The sequence below is a fragment of the Sinocyclocheilus grahami genome, unplaced genomic scaffold, assembly GCF_001515645.1.
Source record: "Sinocyclocheilus grahami isolate Dianchi unplaced genomic scaffold, SAMN03320097.WGS_v1.1 scaffold72.1, whole genome shotgun sequence".
Lineage (NCBI taxonomy): Eukaryota > Metazoa > Chordata > Actinopteri > Cypriniformes > Cyprinidae > Sinocyclocheilus > Sinocyclocheilus grahami.
This window is the reverse complement of record NW_015505251.1, coordinates 771,313-790,330: the sequence shown is the minus strand read 5'-3', so window position 1 is coordinate 790,330 and position 19,018 is coordinate 771,313. Positions and strand designations below refer to the sequence as shown.

Below are 19,018 nucleotides of genomic sequence, written 5' to 3'. Positions count from 1 at the left end.
AGCATATGTGACAGTAATGCTGTAATTACTGTAAGTTTATGTATTTATATATATATATATATATATATATATATATTATATAATAATAACATTATATAATAAATAAATATATTATATAATAATAAATATATATTTATTATATTATTATAAATATTTATGCATATATATTTATATATATGAATATTTATATACACGTAAATATTTCTTAAATATATACATGTGTGTGTATTTATATATACATATACAACTGCAAAGTACACACAAATGATGTAAACACAAACTTTTAATTTGGACGTGATTAATCGATTTGACAGCACTAATAATAATAACAACAACAACACTAAACATTTTGATAATATAATAATGCTTTAGTTAACAGTACAGTAAAATATTTCCCTTCATACTAATATTTACTGTAAAAAAAAATTACCTAACATTAATATTAATAGTATAATTAATTCATAAATGAATAATAATACTAATATTATTACTACTACTACTACTATTATTAGTATTATTGACTTTTATTTACAAACAGCTCCACAAAATTCAGCATTTGCATAACATGAAGACTGAAATGTAAAAATAAATTATATACATATATAATTTCATTCATACATACAATGAAGCTAACATACCAAAGGTTGTAATGATTATTAGCAGTTATTGTTGCATAACAGCTGGTTGACTGTATCATACCTTCTTGCTGCAGGACTGTCTGATCTCCTCCACCTCGTCGTCTTTGCTCTCAATCTCTTTCGAATGCGTCTGTCTCAGTCTCTCCATCTCCATCTCCAGACGGAGCTTGGCCTGCAGGTCACAACATCAACAGCTCAGTGAATACAAATCCACACCTTCTGCAAGCATACATGCATTGGAATCCAGTGGAACAGGTGCTATATGCATACAGATGCATATGCAAAATATCCCAGTCGCACAGGCCAATAAAACTCTTTGTAATTATTATTATAATGTATGCAGACTGTGAGTATTGACAGTTTCTTCATACCGATCAGCTGAATTTACATGAATTAGCATATTACGCATGACAGGTGAAAATTGTGTGCATGGAGAATGTGCATCATTCCAAGAAATAATACATTAAACATCAGGCAGCTCAATAATACAGGTAACGTGTGGAGGACAGAGGAGCCTCTTAAATAAGAAGTTACAGGTCTGTGAGAGCCAGAAATCTTGCTTGTTTGTAGGTGACCAAATACTTATTTTACCGAGGAATTTACCAATAAATTCTTTAAAAATCCTACAATGTGATTTTCTGGATTTTTTTTCTCATTTTGTCTCTCATAGTTGAGGTATACCTATGATGAAAATTACAGGCCTCTCTCATCTTTTTAAGTGGGAGAACTTGCACAATTGGTGGCTGACTAAATACTTTTTTGCCCCACTGTATATCCTTATTCTCATGACATGATGTCACGAGTGTACAGCTGGTTGGAGTGTGGTGTGTGCATGGGTTTACTTAGACAAAGTTTGAAAACAAAATTGTTGCAAAAGTTAGTGAAAATTAATAAAGTTCTGACCAAGATTGAAAAAGTGTGATAGTGTGCGAGTTTGACTACCTGCTCCAGCATCTGAATGGTTCCAGCCTGTTCATCAAGCTCTTCTTCTTGATCTTTGACCTTTGCCTCAAGGTCACGAAGCTGCTTTTTAACCTTGGCCAGTGATGCTTCATCCTTTGTCTCCTGCGAGTTCAGATCTTGAAGCTCAGCCTCCATTTGCTCGAGTTTCAGATTGACAGCACATATCTCCAGATCCTTATCCTGAGAGAGCAGAGAAAAACTCATTTAGAACAACACAGTCTGGACTAAGCACACACGGGTACGTCACAGCCAGGAAAATCTGTGAGTGCGAGACAACAAAGGAGGATGATATAAGAGAGGTTGCTGACCTCCAGTTGTTGTCTAAGGCTGAACACTTCCCCGGTCAGCATGTCTTTCTCTCTGCTCAGTTTCTCCCGCTGACTCTTCTCTCTCTGCACCTCCTCCTGAGATTGAGTCTGCTCTGAGTCAAACCTGCAGACATTGCATCCACACAAAAACACACACCATCAACAAACTTAATCTTAAAAAAAAAAAAGAGGAAACAAAGGTACAAAGGCACTTTCCAGATGCTTTACTCTCTCTGTTCCGATGTGGTGGAACAAACTACCATATTGCACCTGATCTGCTGAGACCAAATAAATCACAAATAAATTCCACAAGCACTAAACTACAACCATGATAGCCCTTCATATAATACTAAATTTGAAAAAAAATTATCCAACTAATTCTACAACGTGGAAGTAAGCCTATGGGCGAGACTTCCGGTTCATTAGCTGCTATAGGGAAATAACGAGAAGAATTACAACGTGCAGTAAATGATCAACTGTTTGCACTACAAACTAGTGTGTTCAAAATTAAGATAATACCTTAAAACAATATAAGACAAGACATATTGCAAGTAATACGCAATATCAAACAGCAAAACGAGCGGTTTTGTACAGCTAAACATAGCTGGAAGCGAATAAGACCGGAAGCAAGACCCATAACATTTTACAATTGGCCCATTTTTACGGGAAGAATAAGGTGAACAATTGACACTTCGCAAAGACCCACCCCCTTAGTTACTGTTGCATGTCCAACAAGCCCAATGGCGCTCTCACACCACACATTATGTAAAAATACATTGCAGAGCAAAGAGGACACTGACATTGTACCAACAGACAAGACTGCACTTTCAAATTTTTAAATTTTTCAAAAGTTCAAACAAGAAATACCATTTTGTGGCTCTTTACCATACCGTGACAGATCGCTGCAGTTCAAGCAGGACGTGAACTGTTCATCTCTTCCTCTTTACTAGTTATAGCATGAAATAAACATGAATGAACATCAGAAGGTATCTTGTTTCAACCGCGGAAAGTCAATACACAAATTTTTTTAAGTTCAAGTCCACCAACTTTCATCTACTCTTCTGTTTGGTTTGTTTATCAGACAAAATGGCAAACTTGGCATTATGACTGGTCAGACTGCCTGTCAATCAAACTCCTAGCGAAGGGTCCATTAGAATAAAATCGCAGGGAAGTTAAAGCGATAGTTCACCCAAATAAGAAAAGTGCCATCCTTTACTCACTAATTTTTTCTGTGGAACAAAATTAAGATATTTTAAGGAATTTTGTTAAGCAAACAGTTTTGATTACTACTGATTTCCACTCTACGGACAAAACACACCAAGACATTATTCAAAATACCTTCTTTAATGCATCACAGATGTAAGTCATAGTTTTAGAATTTACATTTTTGGGTGAACTATCAAGCAGATGTTACACATTTTTGAGCCAATGTCAAATTTTTTTTTTTTACACTATTTTCATTTAATTTTTTTCAGGGAACAAAGCAAATATTGTTTAACAAAGAAATAAATACCCACAACCCACATTAAAATGAAATTTAATAGAAAAAAAACTGTTATTTTAGAAAGTTTTGTTAGGTATGACAGTTTTTGTCTATGACAGTATACAGTAGTTTATCTATTTCTGCCATTAATAAAAAAAACTATGCTGCCATTAAATTGTATATCATGATTACATCTGCCTCCCTGCTCTTTAGATATCAGTATTTGCCATAGAAAAACCCGTATTAGTTGACCACTAGTCAAAATATATACAATACAGCAATTAAAGCTAATTTCTAATTCTTGAATCTTAAAAAAAAAAAAGAGGAAACAAAGGTACAAAGGCACTTTCCAGATGCTTTACTCTCTCTGTTCCGATGTGGTGGAACAAACTACCATATTGCACCTGATCTGCTGAGACCAAATAAATCACAAATAAATTCCACAAGCACTAAACTACAACCATGATAGCCCTTCATATAATACTAAATTTGAAAAAAAATTATCCAACTAATTCTACAACGTGGAAGTAAGCCTATGGGCGAGACTTCCGGTTCATTAGCTGCTATAGGGAAATAACGAGAAGAATTACAACGTGCAGTAAATGATCAACTGTTTGCACTACAAACTAGTGTGTTCAAAATTAAGATAATACCTTAAAACAATATAAGACAAGACATATTGCAAGTAATACGCAATATCAAACAGCAAAACGAGCGGTTTTGTACAGCTAAACATAGCTGGAAGCGAATAAGACCGGAAGCAAGACCCATAACATTTTACAATTGGCCCATTTTTACGGGAAGAATAAGGTGAACAATTGACACTTCGCAAAGACCCACCCCCTTAGTTACTGTTGCATGTCCAACAAGCCCAATGGCGCTCTCACACCACACATTATGTAAAAATACATTGCAGAGCAAAGAGGACACTGACATTGTACCAACAGACAAGACTGCACTTTCAAATTTTTAAATTTTTCAAAAGTTCAAACAAGAAATACCATTTTGTGGCTCTTTACCATACCGTGACAGATCGCTGCAGTTCAAGCAGGACGTGAACTGTTCATCTCTTCCTCTTTACTAGTTATAGCATGAAATAAACATGAATGAACATCAGAAGGTATCTTGTTTCAACCGCGGAAAGTCAATACACAAATTTTTTTAAGTTCAAGTCCACCAACTTTCATCTACTCTTCTGTTTGGTTTGTTTATCAGACAAAATGGCAAACTTGGCATTATGACTGGTCAGACTGCCTGTCAATCAAACTCCTAGCGAAGGGTCCATTAGAATAAAATCGCAGGGAAGTTAAAGCGATAGTTCACCCAAATAAGAAAAGTGCCATCCTTTACTCACTAATTTTTTCTGTGGAACAAAATTAAGATATTTTAAGGAATTTTGTTAAGCAAACAGTTTTGATTACTACTGATTTCCACTCTACGGACAAAACACACCAAGACATTATTCAAAATACCTTCTTTAATGCATCACAGATGTAAGTCATAGTTTTAGAATTTACATTTTTGGGTGAACTATCAAGCAGATGTTACACATTTTTGAGCCAATGTCAAATTTTTTTTTTTTACACTATTTTCATTTAATTTTTTTCAGGGAACAAAGCAAATATTGTTTAACAAAGAAATAAATACCCACAACCCACATTAAAATGAAATTTAATAGAAAAAAAACAGTGTTATTTTAGAAAGTTTTGTTAGGTATGACAGTTTTTGTCTATGACAGTATACAGTAGTTTATCTATTTCTGCCATTAATAAAAAAAAACTATGCTGCCATTAAATTGTATATCATGATTACATCTGCCTCCCTGCTCTTTAGATATCAGTATTTGCCATAGAAAAACCCGTATTAGTTGACCACTAGTCAAAATATATACAATACAGCAATTAAAGCTAATTTCTAATTCTTGAATCACTAATCTCTCTAATCACTATAATCAAAGCACAAGTTTAATGTGAAAAAAGGTTTTACCAAAAACAAATAACATGATACAAAACAACAACAAAAAAATAGCATACCTGCTTTTCCTAAAATAGCCAAGCATAGCAGAGTGTTGAGAAACTAAAATTAATCTAAGCTTTACAGTATTGTGTGTGACTCGTGTGTCAGAAGGGGTATTAGGGAAGAGCGTTCTGATTGGGTTAACTTGCAAGTGGGTAACAATGAGCAAGGAGGGGGGAGTTGTGACGCTTTGGGGCAAATCATTATTTACTCTCTTGTTCTCCACCCCCTTCTCTCCGAGGCCCTGTTATGATCCCATAAATGAGTCTTATGCAACTCTTTGTGTTAATCCGAGCCCCACAGAGAGAGATGAAGGACCGCTCTCCTTGCCCTCCCCCATCTCTCCAACTGGCTAAATATGCCGTCACCCTGAGCCTCGGGCCGATCATTTCATTTAGAGTGGACTTTCACACATCCCTTCCGCAGTGGCATGCACAGCCTCCGCCTGTTTACTCAAGAGTCTAAAGAAACTTAGCTGCAGCACCTTCACACACCACCATCACTCTGCTTACAGCCTTCTGGCTCGAAGTAATAGTCTTACAGATTTCATTTTGAGATGCTTGTTACTGAGGCACTGTTGGTTCTTAAGGCTTGTTCACACCAAAGATGAAAACTATAACTATAACTGTTCTAATTCTATGAGAGTAGAGAAGTCCACACCACAACAACAATGGCACAGAGTAACAATATCACTGGATTTTTTTCAGAACAATTTTTCCAACTGACAAACGATGAATACATTGAAAGCCGATAAGAATCCACCCAGCTTTTGTGCATTTAAAGCAGCAGACAACATAACCGCAGTGCACACTTATAATATACATAACTTTATTTTCTGTTGGTGTGGACACTAAAATAATTATCTTTATAGTTCTCATTTTTGGTGTAAACAGGCCTTACTCACACTTCCATTGTCAACTGATTCTACTGTCCTCAAAGTTGCTGTGTGAAACAAACCACCAAAAAAATCTGACGATTAACAAACTAGAGTAAGATTTTAAAAATATATAGATTTTCCAATTTATTGTGATCATCATTTGATAGAGATTTTTAAAATCCTAAAGTGTTTTTTTTAGTCAATACCTATTTTCAGTAGCTGTGTTTTGCAAGATTAACTTGTTCAACCACACAGTGTAGACTGTGTTGTTGTTTAAAATTATTTAGAGTTAGAAGGTTGGCAAAAGAAATCATAGTTGTGAATGCTTGCAGTCTGTATTGAATGTGATTCAATAAAAAGATTGTGTACAGCGATAACAGCAAGAAACGTACTTGTACTGTCTAACAAACATAACACGACCAGTGTAGTCTGATTCACAAAAATTACTCTTATCAGAGTTCTTTTAATAAAGGGCTCAAATAAAGAGCTTACCGGTTTGAATCAGTTTGGAAAACTCTTCTGTATAATTTACAGCCTTAGCAGAAAGAGAATTTCTTTCAGTATGTTTCTTTCAAGCAAATGGTCATCAGAACGTAAATGCACCCCAAGGAATCATAATGAAATAACACTGAAATGGAACTGAGAGCCTGTGAATCAGAATCGAATCAAATCCACAAATCTGTACTGATTCCCATCATTATAGCATACAGTTATGAAGAACAGGATTTTGGCCCAATGAAATTCCACTTTGGGTGGGAACATACGAGCACCAAAATACCTTGCTGCTCCATGAAATATCCATTTCTTAACTCTTAATAGTAAATCTTTATCTAGTCTGACTCACTTTCGCTGTTTTTTTTCCAGGTCGTGGTTGCGGCTCTGCTGCCCCTCCAGGTGCAGTTTGGTGTCCTGCAGCTCGGCTGTCAGTCTCTGACATTTCTTCTTCAGCTGCTGTGCCACGCGCTGCACCTCTTCATTGTCCGCCTGCAGGTCTGTCAGCTAAACACACAGATTCTCAGTGAGTCTGTACAGGTGGATCTGTCCATCCAGTGCGTGGCTTGTCTAGATGTATGAGTTTCAGCTAATACATTCAAGCTTGAGACAGTACATGCTGTTGTGTTGGACCACACTGAAAATACGAGTGAAGTCGGAGTCTTTATGATGTGTTGGTTGGTTTGGTAGAATAAAGTCAAAAGGGATGCTGGAAGGGATACTGATTTCCACAATTAAATGAAAATAATAAAACAAAACAAAACTAATATTTGATAACAAATTAAACGGATATTGTGTACCAGACCAGAGCTGTCAGTGTTCGAGTGTGTAAAAATTGTATTTGCGTGTCTAAAACGCCCTTACCTTTCTCTCCAGCTGCCTCTTGTTTTGCTGCTCCACTTCTAGTTTGTCATCGAACTCTTGCTGGAGTCTCTTCTTGGTAAACTCGATCTCTCTGATGGCTCTCTCATACTTGAGCCTCCATTCTCCTCCTGAAAACACAGTCAGCGATGATTAAGGCCACACAATTCATTGTGAAATGCCCTTCGCTGTAAAAGGCTGTTATTTAATTAAATAAATATGTCAGTGCTTCAAAGCGAAGTGGCGGCACTCTTTTGTCTGCTGCACATAGCCCAAGTACTCTATCTCAACAGGTTCAGTGCACTTGTAGTTTGTGGTGCAATTAGAGATGTCAGATGTCGATAATAAAGCAGTTAAATCATATTATTTGGAATCATAATTGCAATATGATTTTTGAGATGAAACACTGCGTGCCAGATTGTCCGTGGTCATTCCCTAAAGAGGATCAAGTAGCTAACTATGGACCTCTGCCAGGGAAATTTCACTGCAATCCTTTTGACTATGGCTCACACAAAATCCCATTCTGTGAATTTGACAGATATATAACAAACTGGGAAAAAAATGCAAATATACACAACTTAATAAATCAAAGCAGAAAAATGAAATGCTCTGAAACCTAGATATGAGAGGTGGCTTTAGCGATGGCATGCAGAATGGAGCCAATCCACGTCACCATTAGAGAAGGTAATTGCTGGAAAGGGAATCAATCAAATGTCCGTGGATTAGCATTAAGCCTTCGAGATCAGCTGCATGACACAGAGGTGAGAACAAGCCGTCACCAGTCTGACACATGCATTTAAATGAGCTCAGTTCATGACAGCAGTGATTCTGCGTTTTCAAATCCGTAGCAAGCATTTTGATAGGAAAGGATGACGAATACGGAAAATCTAAAAAACACATACGAAAATTTCGGACCTTTAGTCTTCAACGACCACCAAAAATAAAAATTTTAAATAACCTTTTTCTATTTTAATAGATTTTAAAATGTTCCTGTAATACTGTTTTATAGGGAAAAAAATGGTTTGGTGGTAAATGTTGGTTTGCAGTATTTTCGATAATTTAAGCAAAAATATTTATTAAAATTAAATAACCATTCAACCCGTTTACCAGTTAAGCTTGATGAATGCAGTCAACACTGTAATATTTGTAAAAATGGAAAATTCTAAAAAAAAAATAATTTACTTGTCTTCACATCATGATGCAGAATGGGTCTAGTCTATTCGGCATTACAATTCACAAAATCAGACATGAACAAAGCATTACTTTACTAACTGAATATAAGCTTTAGCAATAGTTTGATGTTAAATCTATTGAATTGTTGAATACCGTCAAGAAGGTAAAAATCTCTTGAGGTGGGCCCAAAAAATTGATCTGATGAGTTTAAAAGTTACTTTTCATGCTAGGTTAATTTTATGTTAGATAGCGTTTTTGTATCTAACAGTTCTCAAAGCAAAACATGTGGATTTTTGTCTCTAACACTTTAAAAAAAATAATGAGAAACCAAATTATCCCTCTTCATGGAAAGTTCCAGAAGCACAGGTATAAAGGAATGAAAAAGAGCGAGAGAGACATAGAGAGAGAGATTGTGCGTATGTTTGGTGTTTTCAGTGCCCCCTGGCATTTCCATATAAACAGCTTAATGAGGAGCAGCAGCTCTGATGCTGCAGATTATTTTCTCATTTGTCTGGAGATGCCACGCTGAAACGCTCAGCACACCTGAAGCTCTCCTCCTCACCAGAGAGTCATGGGCCGCCACACTCATGGAAATCCTCCCAGATAACCCTTCAATTCTGCCAAAACGATTCAGGAAGGCTGTGATAGTTTTCGCTCAAAGCTTTGCTCAAAGCTCAGCCAACGCTCATGAGGGAATCCCTTCACCGAGGTGTTTGATTCCAAAAATCCTCCGTCCAGGAAATGACATCACAAACTTACCAGTGTCATCGTCGTCCATTTCCCCGTTGAGCTCTGATGCCCGTATGAGTCGTGCCTCCATCACCTCCATCTCCATAGACTCCATCTGCTTCTTCATAGCCTCAAACTTGGCCTGACATGCAAACACACACACAGACGCAGAGCACATCAGCTCTCTGTTCTGCAGGGAAATACTCAGACCATCTGCTCACACAGGCAACCTTGAGCCTAAGAGACATATAAAAACTCACACACACACACACACACACACACACACACACACACATACACACACCCCACGCATACAAACACCTGCAGTCTCTCGCTCACACACACTACATCTTAAAAACTCACACACACACACACACACACACACACACACACACACACACTCCAGGCATACAGAGACAAACACCTGCAGTCTCTCGCTCACACACACTACATCTTTCACATTGATATTTGATATGAGACGACACAATTTGTATACGGCTCACGCTCTGCTGCATGAACTGCATTGTCTGTGCATAGGCAGAAAATATCTATTTCAGGCATGAGGAGATTTCCTCACAGAAAACCATCAAGTCACAATTCCGTTTCTGTTCAGAAGAGTGCGTGTGGTACCTGTAGATCCTTCATGTCTTTCTCAAGCCTAAGTCTCTCCGAGGTCTCGGACTCCAGCAGCTGCGAGGCGGATTCGCCCGTGTTGCGCTCATCGGCGAGCTCTGATGAGAGTTCTGTGATCTGAAACACACATATAATGAGCGAACGTGAAGTGTGTGACCACGAGATGTGTCACACATGCTCTATGCAAACTTTAGAGTAGTGTATGAGCTCATCTCATGCACATATGCAGCACTTCACATCTGTATCATCGCTCACATATTTCACACACAGATGACGGATTTTTTTGTAATGTGGTGAGATGGTGACAGCGTGAGGTCTGGGTGTCTGTGACTGTGTGTGTATGTGTGTGTGTGTGTGTGCATGAAGGTGTGATTTTGTACACTGATGCAATACTGATATATGTATAGAAATAACCTGATGTAGGAATTTTATTATGGATGCCTTATATTGGACATGTAAATGCAGGGATGCATTACGCTTTGGTATCAAATTGACAAAAATAGCAACAAAAAACCCTAGATATTTGACCCAAAATATGTTTCACATTATGCTTGAATTGTGATGTTATTCTAATAGACCGATCTCGGTTTATAATGCTGGTTGTATTAATTAAACAACAACACAGGCAACCTTGAGCCTAAGAGACATATAAAAACTCACACACACACACACACACACACACACACACACACACACACTCCAGGCATACAGAGACAAACACCTGCAGTCTCTCGCTCACACACACTACATCTTTCACATTGATATTTGATATGAGACGACACAATTTGTATACGGCTCACGCTCTGCTGCATGAACTGCATTGTCTGTGCATAGGCAGAAAATATCTATTTCAGGCATGAGGAGATTTCCTCACAGAAAACCATCAAGTCACAATTCCGTTTCTGTTCAGAAGAGTGCGTGTGGTACCTGTAGATCCTTCATGTCTTTCTCAAGCCTAAGTCTCTCCGAGGTCTCGGACTCCAGCAGCTGCGAGGCGGATTCGCCCGTGTTGCGCTCATCGGCGAGCTCTGATGAGAGTTCTGTGATCTGAAACACACATATAATGAGCGAACGTGAAGTGTGTGACCACGAGATGTGTCACACATGCTCTATGCAAACTTTAGAGTAGTGTATGAGCTCATCTCATGCACATATGCAGCACTTCACATCTGTATCATCGCTCACATATTTCACACACAGATGACGGATTTTTTTGTAATGTGGTGAGATGGTGACAGCGTGAGGTCTGGGTGTCTGTGACTGTGTGTGTATGTGTGTGTGTGTGTGTGTGTGCGCGTGAAGGTGTGATTTTGTACACTGATGCAATACTGATATATGTATAGAAATAACCTGATGTAGGAATTTTATTATGGATGCCTTATATTGGACATGTAAATGCAGGGATGCATTACGCTTTGGTATCAAATTGACAAAAATAGCAACAAAAAACCCTAGATATTTGACCCAAAATATGTTTCACATTATGCTTGAATTGTGATGTTATTCTAATAGACCGATCTCGGTTTATAATGCTGGTTGTATTAATTAAACAACAACATTCAAAAGAAAAAAGCTGTTAGCTGAATACCTTTAGCAGCTTTTACAAGCATTAATGTACAGTATTGTATCTAAAAAGCATGCACTTGCAGATGGTGCCAGTCATGTAATAATTTACTTTAATTAAATTTCCTTTTTTTCCTATTACTGAATGTTTATTTGAATACTTGAGATATTGCTGTAACCTTTTAATTCATTTGATTTTTACAAAAAAATAAGTTTTTGTTCGCTTGAATAAATAATAAAATGTATTATATGAAGAATATACATTACATGTATACTATTTGATTATATTAAATATTATTATCAATACTATATAAATTAATGTAAATCAATTATATTATTTAAATATAAAATATTATGGTATAAAATACTTCAATAACGTTTTCTTGAATAATTCATTTTATGGCTTTTTTTTTGTTAATATTTGTATTAACATGTATTTTTTAAAGGGGTCATATGATGCTGCTAAGAAGAACCTTATTTTGTGTATTTGGTGTAATGAAATGTGTTTATGCGGTTTAAAGTAAAAAAAACATTATTTTCCACATACTGTACATTATTGTTTCTCCTCTATGCCCCGCCTTTTTGAAACGCGTCGATTTTTACAAAGCTCATCGGTCTGAAAAAGCGAGGTGTGCTGTGATTGGCCAGCTATCCAATGCGTTGTGATTGGCCGAATACCTCAAGCGCGAGACGGAAATGTTACGCCCCTCACATACTGTTGATGCCGTGTCCGGCCGGAGCGACGAGACAACATTAAAACCCATTACAAACGAGGCATTTGTTGCATCCAGTGGAGACATAATTACTGATCATAATGACTTACACTGTCTTTTTACGCGTTGTATTGCGCCGCGCCGCGTAAACATAAAACTCATTTGTGCATTTTTGATCGGAGAAATGACAAACAACAAGTGCTACTCTGAAAAACACAGCGGCCTAGCGTGAGCCGAAGCCCCGGCTTAGCGTGCGCTGAGGCCGGCCTAGCGTGAGCCGAAGCCCCGGCTTAGCGTGCGCTGAGACTGGGATAGAGTGAGCTGAGGTGGCGGAGTCGAGAACGTCGCGCCCGGCGGAAGAGACGAATGAGCGGCAACCACATGTGAAGAATAAAAGTTACGCCTTCTTTCTTTGCATGAACATTTGGGCGGTGTTATGCAAATAGTCCCACATAGTGAGGTAGATATGTGTTAGAACGAGCCGTTTTAGGTAGGTGTGGCTGACTCTGAACTTTTATAAAGAATATCTCTTTGGATTTGAGACTTTAGTCTTTGCAACTTTACAGATCTTCTTTATGCACCAAGAGCTTGTAACACTCCAAAGAGAAAGGAAAAATTTTAATCGCATCATATGACCCCTTTAAATAAAAGGGGTTATGTTAATTATTATAACCCCATACATTTTTGCTGTTAACTTGAATTATTTATTTAAATGTAACCAATTTTATTTGTTGATATTTATACTAATATGTAACTTCTTAAATAAAACATACTAATTAGTGTAATTCCATTCATTTTTGCTGTTATCACAAATTTCTAATCTGGAATCATGAAATACCATTGGCACTGCTTACTGAAACATTGGTATTTGGTATGTGATAAACTTGTAAACTTCAGTTTCTTTCAACTGAATGAGATTGACTTCAAATTCAGTTCAGATTCAATTCAAAATTTGATTTTAATTGAATTGATTTTCAGCACTAACCTTGCTTTCCAGTCTATCACTATTGAGTCTCAACTCATTCCTCTCCTTCTCCACTTTCTCCAGCTTCAACTTGAGTTGCTGAATTTCCTCCTAAAAGACAGACAGGCAATTAAAGGAACACAATAATAAGACAGTTAGAAAGATAAGATGACAAAATTCAGCTGATACTGTATGTAGAAAAATGACCACAGACAGTCAGACATCCAGACACAATGACAGCCACTATATTTAGCGAAGTATAGAGATAGACAGGTGAGATAAATTAGAACAGAATGACAGACAGGTAGAAACCCTGCCCTATTCTCTGAGTCTCTGCGACTCTGTACCGCAAACCTCCTCCCACTTTCCTAAACTTTTCTTTTGCCAACTTGAGAGAACTGCAGGCTACAGCCAATCGGTTGCAGCTATGAAGGCTGTTTGTGCAGAGGAGACAGTGACTCTGTGTTTGTTTTTTAAAAGCAGGCTGTTTGGAGGCAGTGTCAGCACCCGTCTGTCTCTCGCAGGAGCACGCCTGACTGCATGGCTACACAGGCACTCAGCGGGACGCAGCCCAGCGGACAAAACACGCACGCACGCGCACACGCTCTGTGACATGCTAATGCACTCCCCCACGGGAAGCAGAGTTGCTTTTGATCCAGCTAGCTACATAGGTAATGTATGCATACACACAACCCTGCCACTCTCCCCACACACAAACACACACAACTCTACAAACACTCGGATTGAGGCGAAGCTGCAGAGACAAGAGGAGACAGTGACTCTGTGTTTGTTTTTTAAAAGCAGGCTGTTTGGAGGCAGTGTCAGCACCCGTCTGTCTCTCGCAGGAGCACGCCTGACTGCATGGCTACACAGGCACTCAGCGGGACGCAGCCCAGCGGACAAAACACGCACGCACGCGCACACGCTCTGTGACATGCTAATGCACTCCCCCACGGGAAGCAGAGTTGCTTTTGATCCAGCTAGCTACATAGGTAATGTATGCATACACACAACCCTGCCACTCTCCCAACACACAAACACACACAACTCTACAAACACTCGGATTGAGGCGAAGCTGCAGAGACCGTAATCAAAGAGACGGGCGCTTTGGGTGTGACTGAGTGCTGCAGTTGAATTTGAGAGGGACCCCCGCAGGGCGGAGAAACCGAGAGGGACATTAAAAGCCACACAGATGAGCTTTAAATTCAGCTGTGCTATTGTCAAAAGGCAAAACCTGTACATGCCATGCCTATTTAGAGCATTTGAAGTGGTTAGCGAAGATGACGGGCGCTTACGTCTTTGCCACGGATCTGTTCCTCTGAAAGCTGAACCTCGATGAGAGGACGGACGGTGGTGAAGAGTTTCCACCACGGCCAGCCTTTCACACCCCGGTTCTTCTTGATGTTTTTCTGGATGCAGCGGATTGCCAAGTTCTGGATCTGAAAAACAAAGACATTGTGTTTATGACTGAATGTTCTTCCTACTGCTGTGCTTGTGAGAAATTGTCAGGTCTTGTGCAGTACAGTGGTTCAAACCAATCAGAGGCCAGATGGACAATAGCAGGCCTGTGTTTAGAGGCCAGGGCCCCGCGGTCAAAGAGCTTCCCTTGGGGAAACCAGCACTGAATGGACCTTTTCAGCTCCAGGACGTCCACAGTATGGTCCGCAATAAGCCTGAGGGTGGGACTATTGACGCAAGGAACCACCAAGTGAGGTATAACCCCAAGAGCAAGCAAAATGTTTTATAATGAAATATGAGAGAAATATTTATTATTTTAAAACTAAATTATAGTATTTTAAAAATTAATATTTCAAAAAAAGTTTAAACTTTGTTATTTAATATAACAATATTTGTAAAAATGGATGTAATAATTACCTTTTTTTTACATTTTATTTATTACATTGGATAGGCCTACTTAAGTATTTTACAGAATTATCCAATTAAATTACATTTAATATTTAAGAAGTGTTTAAATGTAATATTAAAAAATAATTTAAAATCATAAAATTATTTTAATAAATATATATTATTTTTGAATAGTATTTTCTCTTAATTATTTATTTTAATATTTTATTTATCACACTGTGTAGGGCTACTTATCAATTTCAGAGTGTTATCAAATTAAATAAAATGCAATATTTAGGAAATATTTCAACGTAATCTTTAGAAAAAATTAATTTAATATTTAAAAAAGTAAATGAACAAATACTAATTTTAAATATTTTCTTTTATTTATTTATTTATACATTTTATTCATTACAGTGGGTAGGTCTACTTATCAATTTCACAGTATTATCATGAGGCTTATGAGAATCTATTAATGAGACTGTGAGTGTGTGTAAAAAAAAAACAAATAAATAAAATAATATATATATATATATATATATATATATATATGGCGTATATATAAACATCTGTTATGTGAAATAGCTTATTCAGGACAGTACTAAATAAAAAATAACATGCAATTTTCATGAGCTCTCTTATTTTGTTAATTATTAACATATTCTGCAAGGGGTATGTAAACTTATGAGCACTATTGTGTGTGTGTGTGTGTGTGTATATATATATATATATAAAAAAATTCTATATATCTATATCAAACCAATTTAGAGTAATTTGCTCATAAATCAAATTAATAATTGAGAACTTAGATTTTTCATATTTATAGCACGGCATGAACACACAGTCAGTTATCTCACACGTCTCAGTGTGCTACTCATTTATTTCCACTCTAGACTCAGAAAAAAAACCGCCGCTCTACTCCATCAAGTGGACATAAACATGGCTTACATACTAACCCTCAGCAAAACACCCATTACTTGTGTTGATCACAGGAAGAATAAATGGAAAACAAACACATTTTCTTCAATGAGGCCGTCAGAAGGCTATACAGAGGAGTGATTCTGGAGTCGTACCAACTGTGTAGAAATGCAGTGCGAAGCAAAAGCCCCAAGCTCCTTTGAGTAATTCAATTAAACTTCAATACTACTTGGCAGCTGATTTAAACCTTGCATAAGATTTACATGCTGCAGGAACAGGGACGATTCAAATAATAGAGGATTATCTGGAAACCCAATTAGACAGGCCCAATTCAGCACATTAACGGGACCGAGTCCGTGCACGCTGCGTTCGAGCTATGTCTAATTTGTCACGGCGAGAAAGCTTCGGCACAGAACAGAGGCGGCGCGTGGCCGACATATGCACCGCAGCTCATTTGCCACGCTTTGACCACAACAAATGCCACAAACAGCCATCTAAACAGCTTGTAAGAGACGGCGAAATCAGGAAGAGCTTCCTAATTAAAATGGCCGTCTGGAGGATATGGTGCCTGTGAGCCCTGGGGCCTGGCAGGAGCGGATGCGACTCCAAACAAAATCGCCCACAACCCTTCCAACAGGTGTGTGGTGTGAATTTGAATACGGATCAGCAGGTGGCATTCATCTGCACGTATGAACACATTTGAGCACACTCACACGTGTCTGCGAGGGCACCTGTTCACACTTGGAGCGAAAGCTTGCGTCTTTAGGCAATGAGTTAATTAGACACATGATTGGCATTCATGAAATTCCCAGCTCCCTCTAGTGTCATTTCCGCTGAACGTCAACGAAACTTGGGGAGGAGCCGACGAGCTTCAAAGAAGCCCACGTGGAGTTGTTCTCCTTTCAGATGCCCCCCACAGAGACAGTGAGGAGAGAGGAAAGACAGAGAAATCTGGAGGGACTGAAGGCTTAGAACGCACTCTAAAACTGGAACAGACTTCAAGGTGCTGAGATCCCTCCATTATCGATCTGAGAGAGAAACAAGCAAATTGATTTTGCATTGAGGCAACTGTGGTTTGCCACAGGAAGCCTGGTCCCACATGGCTGTCTCTCAGGGATCTGCTGTAAAGATTCAACTCAACACTGCTTGTCTTGACCTGATTAAATACATCCTATAAAACAGAAATGACTCCATCACATACTTAGGTCTTTCCATTTCCACTTTCCACTCACTTTTTTAGATTTAGAAGAGGATATGATACTGAGATTCTGTCGAAGACTGTTTTCATCACTAGGTCAGGGGCCTTTGTAGTGTCACATAACTAGACATTTAATCAGAGCAATGGTTCAATTTGCACATTATTCTAGCCAAGAAACACAAAACAGAATGGAAGAGACCATCTTATGACAAGAAAAATAACTGACCGTAGTTTTTGTTGAATAATACTACAATATAATTCCATTCAAACGTTTGGGATAAGTACGATTTTTTGATGTTTTTGAAAGAAGTCTCTTATGCTCACCAAGGTTGCATTTATTTGACAAGGAAATAAAATTATTCTCAATTGTAATATATTTTAACATTTATTCCTATGATGGTAAAGCTGAATTTTCAGCAGCCATTACAGGCCACATGATCCTTCAGAAATCATTCTAATATGCTGATTTGCTGCTCAAGAAACATTTCTTAATAAATCTTGATACATTTTTAAAATTATGCGACAAATAGAAAGTAAAAGAAAACCATTTATTTGAAAGATAAATCTTTAATGCTTCCTTGCTGAATAAAAGTATTTCTTCAAAAACCTTAACCCAAAATTTTGAAAGGCAGTGTACAAAAAGACTTGTTAATGTCTATTTCAAAAAGTATTTTAATTAAATAATAAAAAAGACAGAGAGAATTGTCCATTTGTGGCAGATTGCAGAAGAAGAAAAAACCTATACAACGTACCAATTTTTTTTTTACGAACATACCTTTGAAAACATGGCATAATATCAAATTCTGCTTGTGGATATTTAATTTTAGTAAGTTCCTCAAACAGTGTACTTCTTAGTGAAAATTTATTTCAAAGATCTGATGTCACTATCCAGAAAACCAAATTCTGTGATTATTTCATTCTCAAAAGCTCTTATTTGTGTACCTTGACTTCCAGAAATGGCCTAAAACCATTCAATCAGATTACAGCTTGTCAGAAAAAGAAAGTGTTGGCATTTTTGCATGTAATATTCATTATATAGTCACTGACAAATCCATGGGCGTCTGAGGTTACGGCCCATCAGAAGACTTTCTACAGCTACAACTAGGGATGGGTACCGAAACCCGGTATTTAATCGGTCCCGGGGCTAAATTATGAAAGACCGGAGTATCGATAAGCTCTGACGTTAACGGTTCTGCTATCGGTATTAGAGAAATTAAGAAAACACACATACATTTATTTTTTGCTATATACAGTATACACATTATCTTGCAAATTCTATCTCACCAGAGTCGCCAGCTGTTTTTATATACAATGATATTCAAACATTTGTCTATGATGCATTTTTGCTATTCGCAATTCAGAAGCGAGATCGCGCTCGTGCGGAGGAGCTTCAGCACGTGCAACATGAGAGCCCTGTTTAATTATGATAGAGGAGAAAACTAAACATTCAAACATGCTTACACTTTAGGCCTGTGGCTGTTTTATTAAGCCAATTAAATTTTTTATTTTGATTTTGGCTTTTAAGGATTATAGCCGCATTTCTTCTAGCGCAACTTTTTTCTCTTCACAGCGGTGCGCATTCGTTCCTCCCTAAAACCCAAATTTAAAGTCAGAATCAGCACAATCGGTGATTGTTGAAAAAAA

At 37.7% G+C, this 19,018-nt stretch overlaps 1 protein-coding gene across 1 annotated transcript in view; it reads right to left on the bottom strand.

The window, feature by feature from the left end:
* Positions 1–19,018, bottom strand: part of LOC107585604 (unconventional myosin-XVIIIa-like) — a 116,731-nt gene that overhangs the window by 21,710 nt on the left and 76,003 nt on the right. The window contains exons 23-31 of the mRNA XM_016272693.1: positions 14,709–14,852; positions 13,435–13,524; positions 11,101–11,220; positions 9,571–9,682; positions 7,642–7,769; positions 7,130–7,284; positions 1,910–2,033; positions 1,581–1,781; positions 700–810 (exon numbers count right to left, since the gene is read on the bottom strand). Of these exons, the coding sequence (XP_016128179.1) occupies positions 700–810; positions 1,581–1,781; positions 1,910–2,033; positions 7,130–7,284; positions 7,642–7,769; positions 9,571–9,682; positions 11,101–11,220; positions 13,435–13,524; positions 14,709–14,852 (1,185 nt within the window). The remainder of the gene's footprint in view (positions 1–699; positions 811–1,580; positions 1,782–1,909; positions 2,034–7,129; positions 7,285–7,641; positions 7,770–9,570; positions 9,683–11,100; positions 11,221–13,434; positions 13,525–14,708; positions 14,853–19,018) is intronic.